The 24,826-nt window shown below is 43.0% G+C and overlaps 1 protein-coding gene across 1 annotated transcript; it reads left to right on the top strand.

Annotated features, from left to right (window-relative positions):
- The first annotated feature begins 22,991 nt into the window (after positions 1 to 22,991).
- On the top strand, positions 22,992 to 24,363 carry LOC148136351 (putative G protein-coupled receptor 139). Its single transcript, XM_087983785.1, has 2 exons — positions 22,992 to 23,061; positions 23,435 to 24,363. The coding sequence occupies exons 1-2, from the start codon at positions 22,992 to 22,994 to the stop codon at positions 24,361 to 24,363; spliced, it is 999 nt and encodes a 332-aa protein (XP_087839911.1).
- The last annotated feature ends 463 nt before the right edge of the window (positions 24,364 to 24,826 follow it).

A 24,826-nucleotide genomic window follows, 5' to 3' on the forward strand; every position in this document is an offset into this window, starting at 1 on the left:
AACTTTCCACAACATCATGGGATACGCTTGATCAGGTCCCAAAGATCTATTGATCTTTTATTTTTTTAAGACCTCCAGCTTTCCTCTCTGTAATGTACATTGTTTTCAAGGCATCAATATTTATTTGCCAGAAATCCCCAGCCTCCAGTTTTTCTCCACAATAAAAAACTGATGCAAAATATTCTTTATCTCTCCCTTCTCCTCATGTTGACGACTTTGTTGACATTTAAACAGCCCTATTGTGTCCTTAGTTACTCTTTTGATCTTAATGCACTTGCAGAATCTCTTTGGATTATCCTTCACCTTGGCAGATAAGGTTTTTGCCCTCATGATAAAAGGAAGAAGTACCTTCTACCCCAAGAAAAGGGAGGCAGTCAGAAAACAAAAGCTCATCAAATACGTTATGTAAAAGTTGAAGTTGGAAAATCAGCATGATGTACAAATTGATGTGTTGACATGTTTGCAGTGATGAGAATAAGTTGGTTGCAGAATATTGCTTGTGTTATTGTTTTACGAGGAGAATATAAATCATGGACATTTGCAAAATATCCTAAACACAAGAGAAGGTAAAAATAATTGGCAAAACATGACTATTTAATCTTAGTAAACTGAGAGGAACATTTGTAAAATATATGTCATCATTTCAAAGTTTGGGAGAAGATTTGTAGCTCGGGTGTTCGTTGTTGTGGTTCTGTTCGCCGAGCTGGGAATTTTTGTTGCAAACGTTTCGTCCCCTGTCTAGGTGACATCCTCAGTGCTTGGGAGCCTCCTGTGAAGCGCTTCTGTGATGTTTCCTCCGGCATTTATAGTGGCCTGTCTCTGCCGCTTCCAGTTGTCAGTTCCACCTGTCCGCTGTAGTGGCCGGTATATTGGGTCCAGGTCGATGTGTTTGTTGATGTGTACAAAATCCCATGCAAGGACTGCACAAAACACTACATAGGAAAAAACAGGAAGACAGCTAATGATCCGTATCCATGAACACCAACGAGCCACGAAACGACACGACCAGCTATCCTTAGTAGCCACACATGCAGATGACAAGCAACATGAATTCGACTGGGACAACACTACCATTATAGGGCAAGCCAAATAGAGAATAGCCAGGGAATTCCTGGAGTCATGGCACTCATCCACAAACTCTATCAACAAACACATCGACCTGTACCCAATATACCAGCCACTACAGCGGACAGCTGGAACTGACAACCGGAAGCGGCAGAGACTATAAATGCCGGAGGAAACATCACAGAGGCGCTCCACAGGGGGCTCCCAAACACTGAGGATGTCACCAAGACAGGGGACGAAACATTTGCAACACAAATTCCCAGCTCGGCGAACAGAACCTCAACCTATATCATCATTATTAATCAAATGGTTTCCAAGGAAGAGAATGATTTTTTTTTTACATGTTGGGAATTATGGAAAAAGATTGTCCTCTGGTCTCATTCCTTAAAAGTGGTCCCAGTATTGTTCATGAATTTCAAAAACCATCTGCTACTTTAAAGCTCCAATTCCCCTGTAGTGACTTTATATTCCAAACACAGGTGCACACTGGATAACAAGGAGCAATCCCAGGAATCTGTGCTGTCGCAGTGTTCTTTCCTGGAGTTGAAAATCTCCTGTAAAACTGTCAGTGATAGACACATGATTTTTCCATAATCCCTCCACATATGAGGATCCACCAGGACTGGGCCTTGAAATTTAACAATGCCTGCACTTGCTGTAAATGTCAACCTGTTTCATGGGCAATAAAGTGGGCAACAACCCTCCTCAAAACCAGGACAACATGTATATTTCAACTTTGTAATAGCATAGAATAAGATTTCCTTGTTGCATAACTTCGAGGGGGACAGGTTTTCGAACAATAATTAGTCCACTGGATTAAAACCCCTAAATATTTACAACATTTTCAGACAAGTAATTTGTCCTCACCTCAGTTCTAGATGATTGGTGCCTTATCCTGATGTAAACGCACTGGGTTTTAAATTCCATAACCAGGGGAAATAATGCTGCATCTAACCTACTAAACCTCTTTAGAATTTTATATGTTTCAATGAGATTTCCTCTCATTTTCTCAGCTGTCGAAATCAAGCCAACTTGACTCGGATGGATATCATAGGACAACCTGGTCATTTGGAATGTAGAGCATTACAGCGCACACAGGCCCTTCGGCCCTCGATGATGTGCCAATCTGTGGAACCAATCTGAAGCCCATCTAACCTATACTTTCAGTTCTCGTCCATTTATCTATCTAATGGCCATTTAAATGACGTTTAAAAGTTGGCGAGTCTACTACTGTTGAGGGCAGTGTGTTCCATGGCCCTACTACTTTCTTAGTAAAGAAACTACCTCCGACATCTGTTCTATATCTATCACCCCACAATTTAAAACTATGTCCCCCTGTGCTAGCCATCGCCATCCGAGAAAAAAGGCTCTCCCTGTCCACCCTATCCAACCCTCTGATTATCTTACATGTTTCAATTAAGTCAGTTCTCAACCTTCTTCTCTCTAACGAAAACAACTCCAAGTCCCCAGCCTTTCCTCATAAGACCTTCCCTCCATACCAAGCAGCATCCTGGTAAATATCCTCTGAACCCTTTCCACATCCTTCCTATAATGCGGTGACCAGAACTGTACACAATACTCCAAGTGCGGCCGCATCAGAGGTTTGTATAGCTGCAGCATGACCTCAATGTTCCGAAACTCGATCCTCTATTAATAAAAGCTAAAACACTGTATGCCTTCTTAACAACCCTGTCAATCTGGATGGCAACTTTCAAGGATCTGTGTACATGGACACCGAGATCCTTCTGCTCATCCACATGACCAAGAATCTTACAATTAGCCCAGAGCTCTGCATTCTTGTTATTCCTTCCAACGTGAATCACCTCACATTTTTCTGCATTGAACTCCATTTGCCACCTCTGAGCCCAGCTCTGCATTGTATCAATGTTCCTCTGTAATCAGCAACATCCTTTGTCACTATCCACAACTCTACCGACCTTAGTGATATCCGCAAATGTACTAACCCATCTTTCTATGCCATCATCCAGGTCATTTATACAAATGACAAGATAGATCCTTGCGGTATCCCACTAGTAAATGAACTCCACAGTGAGTATTTCCCACCAACCAGCACCCTCTGCCTTCATTCAGCAAGCCAATTTCTGATCCAAACCGTGAAAGCACCCTCAATCCCATACCTCTGTATTGTCTGCAACAGCCTACCACGGGGAACCATAACAAATGCCTCACTGAAATCCATAAGCACCTCATCAACCGGTTTATCCTCATCCACCTGTTTGGTCACCTCCTCCAAGAACTCAATAAGATTTATAACGCTCGACCACCCTTCACAAAACCATGTTGACTATCCTAATCAACTTACTCCTTTCTGGATGATTATAAATCCTATCCCGTCCCCCGAACCCTTTTCCAACACTTCACCCACAACCGAAATAAGGCTCACTGGTCAATAATTCCCAGGGTTGTCTCTACTCCCCTTCTTGAACAAGGGAACACCATTTACTGTCCTCCAGCCTTCTGGCACTATTCCTGTAAACAATGACGACATAAATATCAAAGCCAAAGTCTCAATAATCTCCTCACTGGCTTCTCAAAGGATCCTAGGATAAATCCCATCTGCCCCAGGGGACTTAACTATTTTTACACGTTCCAGAATTGCTAACACCTCCTCCTTGTGAAACTCAATCCCATCTAGCCTAGTAGCTTGTATCTCACAATCTCCCCAACAATATTATCTTTGTCTCATGTGAATACTGACAAAAAATTCATTTAGTGCTTCTCCTATCTTCTGTAACTCCACATACAACTTCCCACGACTATCCTTGATTGGTACTAATCTTACTCTCGTCATTCTTTTATTCCTGATATACCTAGAGAAAGCCTTAGAGTTTTCCGTGATCCTATCCACCAACAACTCTTCATGTCACCTTCTAGCCCATCTGACGTCTTTAGGTCTTTCCTGGATAACTTGTAAATCTCAAGCGCCCTAACTGAGTCACCACATCTCACCCAAACACAAGCCGCCTTCTTCCTCTTGACAAGAGATTCAACTTACTTCGTAAACCAGACTCCCATGCTCGACAACCTCCCTGCCTGACAGGTACATACTTATCCAGGATCCACAGGACTTGCTCCTTCAATAAGCTCCACATTCCAACTGTGCCCATCCCCTGCAATTTCCTTACACATCCTATGCATCCTAAATCCTACCGAACTGTATTGTAATTTCCCCGAGCTGTAACTCTTGCCTTACCTATCCCTTTCCATCACTAAAGTAAACATAACCGAATTGTGGTCACTATCACAAAAGTGCTCACCTACCTCCAAATCTAACATCAGGCCAAGTTCATTACCCAGTACCAAATCTACTCTGGTTGGCCTGTCTAAATACTGTATCATAAACCCTCCTGTACACATTGGATAAAAACTGACAAATCTCAAGTACTTGAACTATAGTATTCCCAGCAATACATTTTTAATCTCTGATCTCCAGCATCTGCAGTCCTCACTTTCTCCTACAGTATTCCCAGTCAATATTTGGAAAGTTAAAGACCCGATAACAACTAACCTGTCGCTCTTGCTCTTATTGAGGACCATCCTTACTATCGTAACCTCTACATCTCTGGAACTATTCGGGGCAGATAGAAACCTCCCAAAAGTTTGACCTCTCCTTTGCTGTTTCTAACCTCAGGCCATACTATCTCAGACAAGTCCTCAAAAGTACTTAGTGCAACCGTCATATTGTCCTTGACGTACAATGCGCCCCCCACACCCTCCCCAGCCTTTACCATTTTCTCTGTTCTCTGACGTAACCCCAACATCGAAATCCCAGGTACTAACCCATGCTGCAAGTTCACCCACCTTATTCCAGAGGTTCCTGGTGTTGAAGTAGACACAGCTCTGTTTGTCCTCGTTCTAAACTTCCGTCCTAGCTCCCTGAATTTCTGCCTTAAATCCCCACCTCTTCCAACCTATGTCATTGGTGCCAATGTGGACCACGACTTGGGGCTGCTCCCCCTCCCCCCGAAGGATCCCCAAAACACAATCAGAGACGTCACGAACCCTAGCACCTGGGAGGCAACACACCAATGGCGTGTCTCTCTCGTCCCCACAGAACCTCCTATCTGTCCCACTAACTATGGAGTCCCCAATGACTACTGCCCTGCTCCACTTCCCCCTTCCCTTCTGAGCAGCAGGGTCAGATTCTGCGCCAGAGCCCTGTGTCCCACTGCTTACCCCTGGTAAGTCGTCCCCCCAACACTTATCCAAAACGGTATATTTATTGTTGAAGGAATGGCCACAGGAGATCCCTGCACTGCCTGCCGGTTCCCTTTCTGTCCCCTGTCTGGAACCCATCTAACTTCTTCTTTTACCTGAGGTATTACTACCCCCCGTAACTCCTCTCAAAAACCCCTGCCACCTCCCGAATGATCCAAAGTTCTTCCAGCTCCAGTTCCCTGATGTGGTTTTCAAGGAGAGGGAGGAGGGTGCACTTCCCACAGATGTAGTCAGCAGGGGCACTAATTATGGCCGTAACCTCCCCGATTCTGCAGAAGGAACATTCAACTGTCCTAACCTCCATTCCCATTGTTCAAAATTCCTAAATTCCTAAAGAGACGATTGAACCTTTGTTTGTGGTTCGAGGAGGAGGATGGGTGGGAGACACTGCCCGAGTAGTGTTTCGGGGAAAGTAACCACCCAAATATAAAGCCTCACTTACCCTGCAGTCCCATGTCCGCTCTTGCTCAGTGGTTCATTTCAGGAACCAGTTTACTTGAACCATTGTTACATCATCTTGAAAGCAATTATCTACCTCCTCAATTATGGAAACCAGAACTGCATGTAATAATCATTGTTTCAATGGAATTTATTTTTGTTAAATGTTTTGGATTTTAGTTTCTATTTCTTTTCAGTTACAACCATAATACCAGTTAAGGAATTCTGCATGTGAAAATCATAGCTTCAGTCAGTTCACCAGTGATGTTTTTTCTGACACAAGGTCCAACCAGCTCCTGTTTCTCACCTTCATGGTGAAATACAACCCATTTTAACAAGTTTCTGACTCTGTTTGGACTGAGTTACAATAATCTTGGAGATTTGGGTATGATACCACTTACTGCAACTCTGAAGAATGCAAACTGGAAAATGCATACTCTGGAGTAAATACCAGACTCAGAATTGTTTATAATGACCAGTTCTGATACGGAGGAGAAAGTGAGGACTGCAGATGCTGGGGATCAGAGCTGAAAATGTGTTGCTGGAAAAGCGCAACAGGTCAGGCAGCATCCAAGGAGCAGAAGAATCGATATTTCGTCATAAGCCCTTCTTCAGGAATGAGGAAAGTGTGTCCAGCAGGCTAAGATAAAAGGTAGGGAGGAGGGACTTGGGGAGGAGCGTTGGGAATGCGATAGGTGGATGGAAGTCAAGGGGAGGGTGATAGCCCGGAGTGGGGTGGGGACGGAGAGGTCAGGAAGAAGGTTGCAGGTTAGGAAGGCGGTGCTGAGTTCGAGGGATTTGACTGAGACAAGGTGGGGTGAGGGGAAATGAGGAAACTGGAGAAATCTGAGTTCATCCCTTGTGGTTGGAGGGTTCCTAGATGGAAGATGAGGCGCTCTTCCTCCAACCGTCGTGTTGCCATGGTCTGGCGATGGAGGAGTGCAAGGACCAGCATGTCCTTGGTGGAGTGGGAGGGGGAGTTGAAGTGTTGGGCTACGGGGTGGTTGGGTTGGCAACCCAGATACCTCCTTCTTCAAGGACCGCAACTTCCCCCCAGACGTAGTCGACGATGCCCTCCACCGCATCTCTTCCACTTCCCGCTTCTGCGCCCTTGAGCCCCGCCCCTCCAACCGCCACCAGGATAGAACCCCCCTGGTCCTCACCTACCACCCCACCAACCTCCATGCCCAGCGTATCATCCGCCGTCATTCCTCCACCACCAAACGGACCCCACTGCCAGGGATATTTCCCTCCCCTCCCCTATCAGCGTTCCGAAAAGACCACTCCCTCTGTGACTCCCTCGTCAGGTGCAATCGCCCCACAAATCCAACCTCCACTCCCTGCACCTTCCCCTGCAACCGCAAGAAATGCTAAACTTGGGCCCAAACCTCCCCCCTTACTTCCCTCCAAGGCCCCAAGGGACACTTCCATATCCGACACAAATTCACCTGTACCTCCATACACATCATCTATTGCATCCGCTGCAGCCGATATGGCCTCCTCTATATTGGGGAGACAGGCCGCCTACTTGTGGAACGTTTCAGAGAACACCTCTGGGACACCCGGACCAACCAGCCCAACCACCCCTTAGCCCAACACTTCAACTCCCGCTCCCACTCTACCAAGGATATGCAGGTCCTTGGACTCCTCCATCGCCAGACCATGGCAACACGCCGGTTGGAGGAAGAGTGCCTCATCTTCCACCTAGGAACCTTCCAACCACAAGGGATGAACTCAGATTTCTCCTCATTTCCTCATTTCCCCTCCCCCCACCTTGTCTCAGTCAAATCCCTCGAACTCAGCACCGCCTTCCTAACCTGCAATCTTCTTCCTGACCTCTCCGCCCCCACCCCACTCCGGCCTATCACCCTCACCTTGAAATCACTCCACCTATCTCATTCCCAACGCCTCTCCTCCCTACCTTTTATCTTAGCCAGCTGGACACACTTTCCTCATTCCTGAAGAAGGGCTTATGCCCGAAACGTCGATTCTCCTGTTTCTTGGATGCTGCCTGGCCTGCTGCGCTTTTCCAGCAACACATTTTCAGCTAGTTCTGATACTGTTCATTAATATTGCAGTAATTGTATGATTGTTACACAATGGATGTAAGAAGGGACACGTAACAGGAGCAACATCATTTGTTGGTGGTTAGATTTGATTGCAATAGATCCATATCACTTGTTAGCCATGCAGAGCTGCCTATTCTGCGTCCAGCCTACGGCCAAAAGTGAGGCCTGAGGCATTTGGAAGCATTGTCACCCAGAGCTGTCACCCATTGTCACCCAGAACTGTCACCCATTGTCACCCAGAACTGCCAAGTTGAATGATCTTTTTGCAGCAGCGGAGGGTCCCAGCATCACAGGTGCCAGCCTTCAGACAATTCAATTCACTCCATATGATATCAAGGGACAACTGAACACACAGATTGCTTTAAGGATTATAGGTTACCGAGTCATAGAGATGTCCCTTTGATCCAACTTGTCCATGCTGCCCAGATATCCTAACCTCATCTAGTCCTATTTGCTAGTACTCGGCCCATATGTCGATGAACCCTTCCTATTCAAATACCTATCTTAAATGTTGCAATTGTACTAGCCACCAACACTTCCTCCGGCAGCTCATTCCATACATGTACTATCCTCTGCGTGACAAAGTTGCCCATTAGGTCCCTTTTAGATTTTTCCCCTCTAATCCTAAACCTGTGCCCTCTAGTTCTGGACTCCCATACCGCCAGGAAAAGACCTTGTCTATGTACTCGATCCATGCCCCTCATGATTTTATAAACTTCTCAGACTCTGTTCCAGGAAAAACAACCACAGCCCATTCAGCCTCTCCTTGCAGCTTAAATCGTCCAACCCAGGCAATGTTCTTGTATTTTATTTTCTGAACCCTTTCAAGTTTCACAACATTCTTCCAAGAGGAGGGACACCAGAATTTCACACAATATTCCAACTGTGGTGTGTAAAGCCGCAACATGACCTTCCAACTCCTGTACTTAATACTCTGACTAATAAAGAAGAGCACACCAAATTCCTCCTTCACTCCCTGCTACTCTGCTTTTAAGCAACTGTGAACTTGCACTCCAAGGTCTCTTTGTTCAGCAACATTCCCCAAGGCCTTACCATTAACTGTGTACGTCCTACTTCTATGTGCCTTTCTAAAGTGCAGCACCACACATTTATCAAAATTAAACTCCATCTGCCACCCCTGAGCCCATTGGCCCACCTGATCAAGATCCTGTTGTAATCCACGCAATAGTGGTATCTATGCTCTTACTCTGAGACACACACTCTGACAGAGTGTGCACATAGATACCACTATTACGTGTGGGGACACCTCCCACCTTGTACATGGCAGGTAACCATGTGACTCAGCCAACGTTGTCTATCTTATACGTTGCAGGCAAGGATTCCCGGAGGCATTGTTCATTGGGGAAACCGAGCAAAGCCTACGACAACGGAGGAATGGGTACCGCACAGCAAACAACAGACAGGAGGGTTCCCTCCCAGTTGGGGAACACTTCAGTAGTCCAGGACATTCAGCCTCGGACCTTCGGGTGACCATCCTCCAAGGCGGACTTCGGGACAGGGTGCAGAGAAAAGTGGCCGAGCAGAGGCTGATAACTAAGTTCGGTACCCATAGGGAGGGCCTCAACCGGGACCTTGGGTTCATGTCACATTACAAGTGACCACCATTACACTATACACACCACCTAGATACTCCTACGCACACACACTCTCTCTCACACGCACACAGGCAGTCCTATACACACATAGACACGGACACACATACACACAGATGCGCACACAGACACCCACACACACCCTTACAGACACACACACTTCCACACTCACACATGCACCCCCTCACAGACTTAAGAGACTTTGCACTCACTACACACACACATACACTTCCTCACACCCACAACCTCCAACCAGACAGACACACACACAGATTGACAAAGACCCACATGCACACATATATTTTGTGGGGTGAATTTGTACTTGCAGGTTTATATTGTACTTTGCTAAAAAAAAAAACTGTATGCATTCATATAGAACCCTGAGCTCAAAAACTGCATGAATTTATGTAAAACTCCGTTATCTCACTTTTTTAGATTAGAATCAATGTAAACATCATGGCATAGACAGAGAACACAGGGGGCCAACACTTTCAACATATTGTCTAGCTATCACCTTCTTAACAGCTAACCCGAGAATGCAACTTTTTGATTAAAATGTTTTGTGATTTACACTTGAAAGAAGTGAAACTATCACTGAATTCTAACAGATGAAAGGCTTAACAGACAATCAATTTTTCAATGTATAATTTCAGTTACATCATACTGTAAATTTTTGCTATAAATTCTGTGTTAAGATTGAGCCCTCCACTATCACCCGATGAAGGAGCGCCGCTCCAAAAGCTAGTGTGCTTCCAATTAAGCCTGTTGGACTGTAACCTGGTCTGTGATTTTTAACTTTGTACTCCCCAGTCAACACCGGCATCTCCAAATTGTAAGCACTACAGTTGCCTCTTGCAGTGCACTCAAGGGCTTTTACTATGTTGAATGGTCAGACTTACCTGCTCTCTTCAGTTCCCTTTTTTTATCAGTATTGCCATTGGAAACTTTGATCCTGATGGAATTAAGTTTCCTTGATTCAATTAATTGTCCCCTTTCATCCATTCCTGCTCTGTGGGTTTCTGCTGAACCTCACCTGCAGCAATGGTTTATTTTAATTTGGTCTATTTTGTGATAGTTAAATATACTACAGAACCGCAGTTTTATGAAGGAATGAATGAATGAATGACACCCTGTTATAGTAGGGATTTACGAATGAGTAAATATAAAGTGCTTCAATGAGTTAATGAAAGGAACCCCACAGTAGGTTAGTGGATTACACCAAAATTGGTGATACAGTTGACAGTGAAGAAGGTTAGCCATGATTACAAAAGGATCCTGATCAATTCGGCTGATAGGCTGAAGTGGGTCAAATGGGCCCAGTGGCCATATTTGTTTCATATTTTGAATTGTTTTCGCCTGTGAGAGACCTTCACCAGGAGGGTGAACATTTTGTATAGTGACCCTCTTGCCACATTCCTCCCCAATGGTGGACGATCTAGCAAATTTAATATTTGTAGGGGCAGTCGACAGAGCTGTGCCTTGCCACTTTTGCTTTTCACATTGGTGGTTGAACCACTGGCAGAGCGATACTAATATAACTGCTCCAGAGGTGGGGACGAAGTCACATAAAATCACACTATATGTGCATGACAGTCTCAGTGCCACACCTGATACAATGCATCAATTTATTTGGTGGCTTCTTGGGTTATAAGATCAATTTTGCGAAGTCAGAGACGGTGCCCACAGGTGGTCTCACGAGACTGCCTGATCCTGAGGCTGGATCTCGGTTGCCTTTTAGTTGGTCAAATGAGAGCTTTTTCTACTCTCATATTTATTACTCTCATTTATGTTCGGCTATTTAATGGCAGCTTTGCCGATTTATTCAACAGAATCAAGTTGGACCTTTGTAGGTGTTCCAAACTCTTGTATAGTCAGATAACCCTCACTAAAATGAGCATTCTGCCTCAGCTGTTGTATCCTAAAAGAATGCTTCATCTGCTTGTTACTAAGCAAATATTTAGAAGATTGAATGGCTGGTTCCATTATTTTATGTGATATCTCAAGCAGCCCCAAAATTAAATTGAACTAAATTGCAGTTATCTTACAGACTGGGAGGAGTGGGCCTTCCAGGTATCAAGAACTATTAGGTACGTTCGTTGCTGTCTTACATGGATGATTGGGCCCGTGAGGACCCTCACTCACTTTGTTTGGACAGCGAAGTATCTCAGGCAAGGTGACCCTCATTAGCCTGCTGTTCTTAGACAAAATGAGAACAGTTAAGGAATAATACCATTGTTGAACATCCATCAATACTGTTAATGCGTGGAGGGCAATGTGCCAGAGTGAGAGTAATATTGCCAAAACATCATTTCTGACAGCCTTAGTTGGTATGACAGGCTTTCAGCTCGGGATGATGATCTCTGGGTTTAAATTATGGACAGCTGGGGGCTGTCTTGCCTGGATGGTTTATTTGAAGGGGACACACTGATGTCTATTTGATTAGATTATATTACAGAATGGAAACAGGCCCATCGGCCCAACAAGTCCACACCGACCCGCCGAAGCGCAACCCACCCATACCCCTACATTTACCCCTTACCTAACACTACGGGCAATTTAGCATGGCCAATTCACCTGACCTACACATCTTTGGATTGTGGGAGGAACCCGGAGCACCCGGAGGAAACCCACGAAGACACGGGGAGAATGTGCAAACTCCACACAGTCGGTCGCCTGAGGCGGGAATTGAACCCGGGTCTCTGGCGCTGTGAGGCAGCAGTGCTAACCACTGTACCACCGTGCCGCATGTCTTCTGAGCAATTTGCTCGGAAATATGAATTGTCCAGTCGGAACCTCTTTCATTTCTTTCAAATTAGAAACTCCATACGAATAGAGACCACACTTCAAGTTGATCATTATAGGCCCGACATGGAGAAGAGGGTCTTGAGTGCTGAGGGCATATTATGTGTGATCAACACTTATCATCTATTGAGAGAGGGTCCCTCAGACAGACCGAATGGCTCTGTAAGGTATGGGAGAGAGAGTTGTACATTGAGATCTCTTCTGAATTATGGGAGGCTATCTGCAAGATTGATCGCGATTTACCACAGACCCACGCTTGGTAACCGAAGATTCTCCACAGTGTCCATCTGGCCCCAGACCGCCTCACTAAATTTAAAGCAGGAGCATCTCTAAATGTAAAGAGAGCGTGGGGGAGCTCACTCATTGCCTCTGGTCCTACCACAGACTGCGGGCATTCTGGAGTGCTGTGGTAGGTGACATAGACAAGTCCTTGGGAAGTAGATGGAAATGGACCCGTTTCAATTTTTCTTGGCTTTGTTAATTCACTTTTATTAGATGCATACATCAAAGGCTTTTCAGTATCCTCACTTTTTGTGCAAAAATCAAAATTCTGTTTGGTTTGGTGTCGGAAAATCCCCTGGGGCTGGCAGGCTGGCATAAGCTAGTCATGGAGCACAATCCCTTGGAATGTCTGCCGAATATGGTGCACCATAAAACTGAGAATTTCTATAAGATGTGGCGGCCCTTTTTGGACTACCTGGGTACATATTTGTTCTCCATAGTAATAAGAACTTTGATATAGCCGTGGGAATTCTAACTAATGTGTTTGGTATCCAGAGGGAATGAACTATGAACATATTAATACGTATAAGCCTGTGCTCTCGATGATAGCGGGCTGTTCCTTTGTTTTGCTAATGTGTGTTACAATTGTTATCATTATTATTATTGATAAGATTTTCCTGTTTTAAACTTAGTTATTAGTTATTATTTATATATGTTACTAGCGGTTTTGTTTTATATATTAATTTGATTTATTTGCTTTTGGATTCATCAAAATATTCAAAAGAAAAAAAATCTTCTTTTTAATAATAGTATATATTCTAAAAAGTGATAGAGCTGCTATTCTTGTTACTTAAGAGGCAGAATTATATTAACGTTGTTATGGACCAGGGCAGCCACCATTATCCAACCAATAACGTTTCAAGAAGGTAGCCCAGACCTTAACTTGACCAGTTCTTTGAAGCAGGAAAAAGTTGGATATTCCAGGAGTGATGCAGCTGGCCCAACAACTCAGTTATAAACTAAACACAATTTACTTATAGATTACTTGAACGAAACACAAGCAAAAGAGAACCGAATTCAGAATAACAATCTGTCTGAAAATCCCACCAAATCCATCACAACTTTACGATGCTCTTCCAAATACCTGCAAACAAACATCTCCTTTTCAAAAACAGGTAATATTAAACACATGTTCTGCCAGGGGAGAAGTCAGAGAAAGGGAGGATTAGCACGGAACTACTCCTTTGGTTCCCCAGTAGCTTCTCTGGGTTCCCAGCTGAAACTTGACTAGCAGCTGCAAACACAGCGGGTTGCGAAAACCAAAACCCTGATCTGACCGAACGAATCACTTGCCTTTCATTGTACAGTTGTTTTATAAAAATTCTTAAAAGCTTTTTCAAGCAGATATTTCAAGAAATACCAGAACGTCTATCATTTCAACCCCTGAAAAAACAAACCAAGGAGACTACATAACCTTGATAATGGAGCAGCAGCAACTTCCTCCCACCCACCCCGCCCTTTTAAAAAAGCAACACCAATATCCAAAGATGGCTTAATTTTAAAACCACTTAATCTTACACTGTTAGTACACTGCAAACCCCAAATACATTACTTTGACTATAATATGCAAACATGCACGATTACAATCTGTGTCAGTCTGCTTTACTGAATTGCCACTTGAATGAGAACCGAATGCCTCCGTTTCTCATTCAAATTTCGACAATGTGTCAGCAATCACGTTTCTCGTCCTGCCACATGTACAGGTTTTAAATTGAACGCTTGTAACGGCAATCTCCATCTAAACAATCTGGAATTTGTGCCCGTAAGATTCTCCACACACTTCAGTCAGTTACGATCAGTCTATTTGATTGTCTCAGACACATTACCGGTAATATAAACATTGACATGCTGTAACGTTAACAGCAACCTCAAAGACTCCTTCTCAAATGTCAAATATTTCTCTTGGTAAATGTCCAGGTTCCTGGAGAAATACCCGATTGGTCTTCATATCTTCTTAGCATCTTCCTGATAGAGCATCACACTGACACCTACATCACATGCATCGATAGCCACATTGAATGACTTGGCAGAATTAGGCATGGTAAACACTGAGGCAGTTGTTAGCAGAAAATGCCTTCTGACAGTGTGTCATCCACTGATTTTTGTTTTGCTTTTCCTCTGTAACTCAGTGAGTGTAGAAGCCATACTGCTGACATTTGGTAAGAATTTCCGATAGAAAACCACTCAATCCCAGTAATAATAGTATTGCTCTTTCTATCAAGGTTTCCGTCCAATAACATGGCCCAGGAAGGTGACTTGGGCTTTGGCAAGTTCACCTTTACCCAAACGTATCATCAAGCCTGCTTCCCGAAGACGATCAAACAAATTTGAATAAAGGTGCAAATGTTCCTTCCTCGTATGATTTAAATTCACTCGGTCATCAATATAAATGACACAATTTGGCATCTAGAAATAACCTTATTTGGTAGCCATTGAAATGTGAATGGCACATTTTCGTTGCAAACAGCATGGCTTTAAACTGATACAGTGCCTTCGGCAGTACAAAAGCTGAAATTATATTCACTCTTTCCGAAAAAGTATCCTCTGAGAAAGTCAAAAATTAGAACTTTAATTTGCTTGTCTCATTGTTTCAACACAGTCTTCCCAATGTGGAATCAGATAGGCATCAATCTTTGTAACTGTGTTTTTTGCGATATTCCACACATTTCCCTTGGTTACCATCTGGTTTTGGTGCAAATAGTATGGGTGAGCTCCAGTCATTGTAGCTCACTTGGATTATGCCATCTTCGAGCATGCGTTCAATCTCCTCTTGCACCCCTTCCCACTTAGGAAGATTATGCCTATTAGGATGTTGCTTAAACGGAAAAGAATGTCCAATATCTGCATCATGCATAACTAGGTTAGTACTTCCCTGATTATGTCTGTGTATCTCCCCATGTGATAGTAATAACTCTTTCAGGTAATTTGGATTTTCCTCTGGAAGTTAATTCGATAATTTATCCCAATTTTTGACAACGTCTTCATTGTCCAACTTCATTTGAGGAATGTCCAGATCAGGATCCTCTGAATTTGGTTCTTCAGTATTGCAAACGATAGCTTAGTTTCATTTTGGTTTATTTCCTTATAAAAACATCTTTTGTGCATATTCATATGGCACACTCTATGAGATTTATTTCTGTCTCAAGTCCTTTCAAATAGTTTACCTCACTCACCTTTTTTTCAACTTGATAAGGTCCACTAAAACTTGATTTTAAAGATTCACATATCACTGGAAGTTACACTGATACCTTATCCACCTGAACCCCAAATTGAAAAGTTTTGATTTCGTGTCTGCTTTTTGTTTCATTACATACTATGATAAGTTTAAATGTTGTTTAGCCAGCTCCCCCACGCTCTTTGATCATTCCCTAAAAGCTGACGCATCGTCCAAATATGTAGTCTCTGAATTCGAACTTAGTAATTTTTGCTTCATCATTTTTAGTGGTTCTCTCACTTCCTGCCGAAAACCTAATCCAAATGGAGTGCATTTGGTCGATTTATTTGGTGCATTTGTGATGGTAAAAATTGCAAATGGAATTCCGTTATCCTAATCATCTGGGGAATCTTGACTACATGCCTTTGACCGGGTTTTTCACATGGGATGCCACCTTTCTAGCGCTCCCTGTGATTCTGGACAGTACGCAGAAGGTTTGAATTGTTGTATTCCTTAGGTATCCAAAACTTCCTTGAATAACTTTGATATAAACTTTCACCCTTGATCTGATTGTATCTCTGTGGGTAGTCATTATCCAGTGAAAGATGTGCGTGACTTCTCGACAATACTTTCAGCTGTGATATTGCACAATGGAATGATCTCTGGAAATGTAGTGGCACATCCATTATTGCTAACAAATACTGATTCCAATTGTTTGTTTTAGGTAGATGTTCTATTCAATCAATTAAGACATTTTCAAAATGTTCTTCAATGACATCCCCGTGCTGTTAATGCCAGTAAAAATGTGTTTTAGTTTATTTTTTTCTCACTTTTAAATGACCTCCAGAGAAAGGTCCTCCCAACTCAAGTAACAGCACCTGGTCTCAAAATGGGCACACTGGTGAATGGCAAGAGGTTGGAAGTGTGCCAACTCAGGTGGAGAATGAGTACTTGCTCCCTTTCCCTTTACCACCTGACACTTGTAGCCATTGTCAGATTACTTGTGTCTGGGCTGAACAAATTGTTGATACCGAATTGGAAATGCTGTCTTGGCAGAAGGAAGGGGATCAACTGATCGGAGGACCACTACTGTCTCGGGAATGATGACTCCTCAAATGATTATGTGATCAATGACTGGACAGGGTGTGTGGACAGGGTGGATCAAGGCAGGTTGCAACTAATTGACAAAATTAGGGGACTGAGTATTAAGAGGAAGTTCTCTATATGTTTCAGTCTGTAATCAGTCAGTGAAAAGGATTCCAGATCCTGCAAGTTCTTAGAATTGTGGAGTTAGAAGAACAGTTACTGTTACGATTTGAAAATTATTTGGTTTATTGTCTGAATATTCACATCTGCACTGATCTTCGTTCAGTAACGAAATCTTGTTCTGTTTCTCTGCTGGTCAATGCTGACTTCCGTTTCCTTCACACCCAGTTAATCAATTACAATATTCTTCCCCCGCTCATTATCGCATCGTACGATGGTCGAATAACTGCTGTCCTGAAGATCTGCATAACATGGAAATTTACTTCTCTGGAGGTGAAGATGTGACCCTGTAATGAATCAAATGAAATTAAACCAAATCAAAGTCACCTCCTGATCACGCAATAGAGGAAGGGGAGAAGAGGGAAATAAGGCAGAGCCTGGGAAATGTGACAGATGCTGCAGAGTCGCCAACATTGGGAAAGATCAGAGCAAGTTCGAACCTGATGATATGCCTCTGGACATGGTCGTTCAAAGTCTGAATGGCTACCGCGTGACTTAAATATTTCAGCGACCACGGTAAAGGATAGTGGGCAGGATGGTTGGAGTTGATGTTAAACAATTTGAATATTCAGGACAGGTTATGTGGAACACATAGACATTTAGTTCAGCTGAATAGTTCACTGTGGAAAACCCGATGACATAGCAATAGTACCCCTAGTTTAAAGCCGGAAAACCTGTCTTCAAATCCCACCTTCCCTGGGGTGTATCACTGCCCGTTTAAACCAGTTAATTGCATTCGTTCTAATTGTGGAGTAGTCATAACATCTCTGGAACATTAAGTTGAAATTTCACCTCTCCCATAAGTGTCTTAGAACGTTTTGAGTCATGTTGATTGAAGAATAATGTTAGAAGATTAATGGGGAGATTCCACCAAAGTGTTACACCACATGGTTGAATACTCTGGTGATGCTGGCATTGTGAAATCGATGACAAGATGACTAATGCACAGATCCAGAAAATCCCGTGTTGGCCTGGTCTTTCATTTCACCACTGCAAATGGTGGAATTTGAAATCAACGTGTGTCTGGAATGAAATGCTTAATGCTGTCCATGAAACTATAGGCATAAAAAATGCTTTACGTCTGACTTGGGCTAGTCCACCTCCAACATATATTATCTCCATTTATTGGCACCATATTGGCTCCCGGCAACACTGACGTCTACTTAAATTACTCAGACGCTATCTCCAAGATGCACTTCAGAAAATCACTATGTTCATGAGAAATCACCTTCTTTTCCCACCATCACTAACAAGCACAGTGTAGCAGGGACATGGGAACACCTCCTTCTGCAATGTCCTCTCCGAGCCACTCCGCACTCGATTGGAAATTTCTCAACGTTCCTTCGCTGGGTTAAAATTCTGGAATAACAGTGTGAGTCCACACAGCACAAGGACGGCAGCAATTCATGTCTTTTTACCAGCACAATTACAGATGACCAATAAACGCTGCACTAGCTGGAAAATTGCACAATTGCCGGTTCATTTTTTAAGACAATGATAAAGCAAGTAGAGACTAAATATTCTCTGAGTAGATGAACAGTTAATTTGTAAACATGCCATTGCCTATTTCACCAAAGCAGATAGTGCAGGCAGACTGAACACAGACCTACTGTCCTTCTGTGACAGGTATAATGTTTTCCTCAATTTGTTTTAGTGACAAACAGATGGAGCAGACTGGTGTTCTCCTGTTTCAATGGAACAGTTTTCAGGAACTGCTTAACATTCTTCCATTCCTTTGTGACAGGATCAAGTGTAAAGTGGTTGCTGTCAAGATCTATTTTGTCACTGTTAAGGAGTTTAACAGTTTCTTTTTGTCTCTGTGCTGCAGTACAAATAGAGTTCAGTGATATCAGCACTTCCCTGTTTCTCAAGATTGTGTGGATTAATTATCTCGTCTAATTGACAACAGATCAGAGGGACTGAACAATCTCCTTCCATTCCAATGGGACATGCTGAATGGTCTTACTTGTTCTGTCATTTCCTTTTCTGACAAAAAAATTCAAGATGCTTTCTTGGACGCCTCATGAAACGGTTCTGATATTTAAATCACAAGTGTTCAGTGTTCAGCAGCACCCTGCCTGCATGTGTGCTGATATTATCAATTTCTTTTCAGGTAGGGGTCCTGTGCAAACAGTTAAGATCTGAGAAAAGGTTCCTCAAATGCAGGAATGGGTATTTAAAATGCTGGCTTCAGTATTGCCTGAGGTTTGCCAATTACCTGACACGTATGACATTTCCAGCAAAATGTAACCACATCCTTATGCAGTAAAAAATGCTTTCGCATTTTAACCTGAGATTTTCTCCGACTGGTCATTCACGTGCTACCTGCAACACCGCATTTTTATAACCCACTTGAAGATATGATGGTCTCCATTTTCTCAGCAAGACATAATTTTAAACGAGAAACATTTGGGAATACATGCCGATTTTTTCTTCTGCGTACGTTTTTTGATATAATTGCTTCACTTTTCTATCTTTCTGTTGTAGCACAGATAAATATATAAAAAATAAAAAATCCACTTTTCCCTCCATCTGTTCATGATTTAGCTCAAACATTCAATCAAACATGACTTCTGGAATCTCTACATTAACATTCTTCTTTTTATTTATGGAATTCTCCTCTTTTTTCAACAGGTAACTTTGTGATCTTGTTATCACACAGTCAAGAAAAAAATCAAACGCTAACACTTCCTTTAGAGCTCAGTTGCCTGATTCTCCACTGGCTTTTCGACTACAGCAGGCAGCACCCCTACCTGTGGGCCAGCTATATCGGTATAAAGCGCAAATTGCATTCCTGAAGCTGATTTTCTCCATTATTCATGGCAACACTTCTCCACTTTTCTCTTGACACTCCAATCTCACTCTTCATAATGGATCACTTCTCGTCATACCATGAATTCCATGGACACACACATTTCCCGGTAATATTCTTTCTGCATTACATATCTCTTCATTCATCAACATCAAAGACTGATGTGACCTGCTTCATGTAACTTCTTTACCTACTGCTCCTGGTCTATGCGGCCTTAAAATCATTGCAATATACAGCACAGAAACCAAACCTTTGGTTCAACATGTCCATGCCGACCAGATATTCCAACCCAATCTATTCACACCTGTCATCGCCCGATCCATATCCCTCTAAACCCTTCCTATTTATATACCTATCAAGATGAATTTTAAATTTTGCAATTACAATGGCCAAGATGTTTGATTTCTCACTCTCCACGGGAGAGTAAAACCTTTACTAACACCTTCCACCCCGACCTCAAATTTACCTGGACCGTCTCAGACTCCTCCCTCCCCTTCCTCGACCTCTCAATTTCTATCTCGGGTGACCGAATAAACAAGGACATTTACAATAAACCGACCGAATCCCACAGCTACTTAGACAACACCTCCTCCCACCCTGCCCCCTGTAAAAACGACATCCCACATTCCCAATTCCTTCATCTCCGTCGCATCTGCTGCCAGGAGGACCAGATCCAAGACCGAATAACCCAGATGGCCTCTTTCTTCAAAGACCACAATTTCCCCCGAGCCGCTGTCGACGATGATCTCCACCACATCTCCTCCACTTCCCGCTCCTCCGCCTTTGAGCCCCGCCCCTCCAATTGCCACCAGGGCAGAATACCACTGGTCCTCACATACCACCCCACCAACCTCCATATACATTATATCATCCGTCATCATTTCCACCAGCTCCAAACGGACCCCACCACCAGGGATATATTTCCCTCCCCTCCCCTATCAGCATTCCTAAAAGACCACGCCCTCCGTCACTCCCTCGTCAGATCCACACCCTCCACCAAGACAACCTCCATTCCCGGCACCTTCCCCTGCAACCGCAAGAAATGCAAACCTTGCACCCACACCTCACCCCTTACTTCCCTCCAAGGCCCAAAGGGATCCTTCCACATCCGCCAGAAATTCACCAGCATCTCCACACACATCAGTTACTGCATCCGCTGCACCCGATGTGGCCTCTTCTATATTGGGGAGACAGGCCGCCTACATGCGGAACATTCCAAAGAACACCTCTGGGACACTCGCACCAACCAACCCAACCACTCTGTGGCTCAACACTTCAACCACTCCACCAAGGACATGCAGATCCTTAGACTCCTCCATCGCCAGACCATAGCAACAGCACCTCATCTTCTGTCAAGGAATCCTCCAACCACAAGGGATGAACTCAGATTTCTCAAATTTCCTCATTTCCCCTCGCCCCACCTTGTCTTAGTCCCAACCTTCGAACTCAGCACCAACTTCCTAACCTGCAATCTTCTCCTGACCTCTCCGCCCCCACCCTCATTCCAGCCTATCACACTCACCTTAATCTCCTTCCGCCTTTCGCATTCCCAACACCCCTCCCCCAAGTTCCTCCTCCCTACCTTTTATCTTAGCCTGCTGGACACACTTTCCTCATTCCTGAAGAAGGGTTCATGCCCGAAACGTCGATTCTCCTGCTCCTTGGATGCTGCCTGACCTGTTGCGCTTTTCCAGCAACACAACTTCATTTCCAATAGCTTTACCTTGTTCGCCTTTTGTAAAACCTCCATATCCCCGCCCCCCAAAAGTCTGTCAGTGACTGAAAGCCATTACTGCACAAAACACTGTTTCAATCAACCGAATTCAACAACCAGCCCAAAAGTCACTGACACCTACCACTCGTCTTTGTATCCGACAACACTGAACCCGAAGTGGAATTATAGGATCAATGACAGCTAGAACGCACTTCCTGTTATGGACTTGGCCAGACGCCCTGCAAATATTTTAAAAAGGTGGCCTGGCCCCTCAGCTTTTCTAATTATAAAGGAAGATGTGAAGTGGGTGTTCCCACTCTGATACAACTCGTCAAATCACTCAGCTTTAAGCAAAACAAAAATCATTTAAACACTACACTGGAAGCACATCCAAAGGAAAGCAGAATGTTAATTAACCTAACAGTGGAAAAACTCCGCCGATCCGATGCAGTAACAATGAATAATCAATTGTTCCAATACAGTAATAGCTGATTAATGGCAAAAAAGATAACTACAAACACAGATTCATACAGGCCGGAGGGAACAACATCCAAAGAGAGAGACTTCAATAGAAAGTTAGAAAAACCCTTTACTGAAGCTTGCAACTCGCCAGCAGTCCAGCAGGACAGCTAAACAATCTCGAGGAATAAACTTGAACTCGGCTAACTGGCCACTGCCATTCCATTATTGAACAAGACGCTAAGGCACCTCTGCCTTTAGGACCTCTCCAGGAACAAGCACGAAATGACCTTTATAAACTGACAGCATCGTCACACACTCAGTGCTTTGTATTTATACCACTTCTCCAGTGATGGCTTTGATCCTTAATTCCACCCTCTATTCTTTATCATTAACAGCTCGCTTGAAGATATTTAATGCTTTCTGGAAGGAACACTGAAAAACATTTCGTGCTGTGTGTTCATTCCCAGGCATTCAGACAAATTCGAGTCAGTTTCCGACTTGTCAAGTACGTTTTACTGGCTGGGAGAATGGAATTCAGTCCGATAACTTTCACGTAAAATTAGGGAGGATGTGGAAACAAAATTCTCCAAAGTTGTTAATCTAGTCATGGTCCCTTATCCATTATTCGCAACCGAGTAGACAATTTCAGAAACTGGACAATTGCTCGAATGTGATGAGCTACAATACACGTGTGGAGTCAACTGTTGGCAGTTGGGAAGACCAGACCACAGACCATAATGGGATTAATGAGAAAAAAAAATTCATAAGGCACGGTTATTTTTTACAAAGGACAATTGTTTAAATGCATAAATAAGTTAAAATACATGACATTTGGGGTCCAACGCAGAGAAGAGAATGAAAGTGAAGTCTAGAATGCCAGGATCAGATCTTATTTTATTTAGTGTATTATGGAAATAAAACATTCTACATGATTGCAACTAATGTAAGTGATGAGTTGACATAATTGACTCTCTGGACATGTGATGCATGTATAAATACAGATTACATCTGCCTAATGTTGGTCATACTGCAGCCATAGAAATTCTATTCCAACAGAAGTCATTCATTTTCAGAAATGGAGAAACCACCGATTTTATTATTGAAGGAGATTTATTATCCACTTCTTGCAGCTGTTTGTCTTCCAGGTGAGACATTGAACTTGTTTCTTTCGAGTTGATTTTAATTTATCCGTGTTAATGTTGCATATTATACATTTCCCATTGTCAGTGTTCACATATCATTGTCAAAAACAGTGTTTGAACACCTCTACTTTTTCCCTTTATCTGGAAGCATAGCTGATGTAATTAGAACCCTCACAAAAGTGTTGCATGCAAAGGCTTTTGTTGCTCTTTCGACAGTCTGACAATACCATACAGATAGATGGGACCACATTAAATATGGGTCCATTTCCTGTTTTGTAGATCAATCAGAAAGTATTCACATCCTCTTAAAAAGTATCTTCTCCTCTATTTCAAACATGCATTGCAATATTACCGAAATGCTCTGTCTCTTTTTCAGCGAACACGATGACTGTTATAATTATCGTACGAGGAAACTGTGGTCTTTCTAAATGCATTTCTGCTTATCTGGTAGCCATGGCAACATCGGATCTCTTGGTCATTATCCATGATGTTATCGCATATCGCATTTTGCATTATCATTTTCCTCTTTCCTTCTTCTCCTACACACCTGTTTGCAAGTTCATTATATACATAGCTGCTACCAGTCTCGATTTAACTGTTTGGTTCACCGTTTCCTTCACATTTGACAGATTTGTGGTGATCTGCTGCCAGAAGTTTAAAACACTATATTGTACAGAAAGAACTGCAACGGCGGTATTAATAATCATTTCGGTCCTGACCTTGTTAAAAAATATTCCACTTTTGTTTGCATATGAGTCAGAGCAAATCTTTAATAAAATCCAATGGGGCTGCCAGTCAAGCGTAACTTTCTTTGCTTCATCTCCAGGGATAGCGTTTGTCTGGGTTTACAGCACCTGGGTGGCTTGGCTTCCATTTATCTTAATTGTCTCATTTAATTGTTTAACCATCCGCCGTATTCTAATGGCGAATAGAACTCGGATTAAACTCCATGGACACAGAAAGGAGAATCAAAGCAATACAGAGATGGAGAACCGGAGGAAGTCGATCGTTTTATTGTTCTCAGTATCTGTCAGTTTCATATTGCTTTGGTTGACACGTTCCGCTACTTTGGTCATTACCAGACTGTCAAACCCTAATTATTACCGAGGTGAATTTAACGACCCTAAATATATCGCAACGGAAACGGGAAATAATCTCAAGTTGTTGAGCTGTTTCCTGAACCCATGTATTTATGCAGCAACCCAGAACAAATTCAGAGAGGAGCTGAAGGATGTGGTGAAATCGCTATTGAGACAAACTCTCAAATATATTTTTAAAAATGTGGACAAGGGAAATGTATTTTAGGGGAATCTTTTTGTAGCTGAGACTTAATTTGATCTTGTTTCCCAAAATGGAGTTCTCTTCATCCCCCGGTAGTTAAAAACAAAATGATTAACGCAGTTATTTCATGGATTATCGAACCCCTAAATTCGACATGTGCAATCATTTCTGTTTAGTACGATGTTTGGTTGAATTGTACAAATTGCTTGTCGTTTCAAGGATGATATCTTCAAACTCATGTATCAATGTTTAACAAAAAAGACTTGAGCTGTGATATTTTACAAAAAACATTATGAATCTATTACTGATACCGGGATCAGATACTGAAAAATGTGTTGCTGGAAAAGCGCACCAGGTCAGGCAGCATTCAAGGAGCAGGAGAATCGACGTTTCGGGCATCAGCCTTTCTTCAGGATTCCTGCAACACATTTTTCAGCATCTGATCTCCAGCATCTGCAGTCGTCACTTTCCACCGTGATCAGATGCG

The sequence above is a fragment of the Chiloscyllium plagiosum genome, unplaced genomic scaffold (assembly GCF_037043375.1).
Source record: "Chiloscyllium plagiosum isolate Xiang-an unplaced genomic scaffold, Cpla_swu_hap1 HiC_scaffold_46, whole genome shotgun sequence".
Taxonomy (NCBI): Eukaryota; Metazoa; Chordata; class Chondrichthyes; order Orectolobiformes; family Hemiscylliidae; genus Chiloscyllium; species Chiloscyllium plagiosum.

Excerpts from the sequence above, each read along its gene's own strand:
- LOC148136351 (XM_087983785.1), top strand. The coding sequence starts at position 22,992 with ATGGAGAAACCACCGATTTTATTATTGAAGGAGATTTATTATCCACTT. Across the intron at positions 23,062-23,434 it reads TGCAGCTGTTTGTCTTCCAG|CGAACACGATGACTGTTATA; the intron begins GTGAGACATTGA and ends TCTCTTTTTCAG.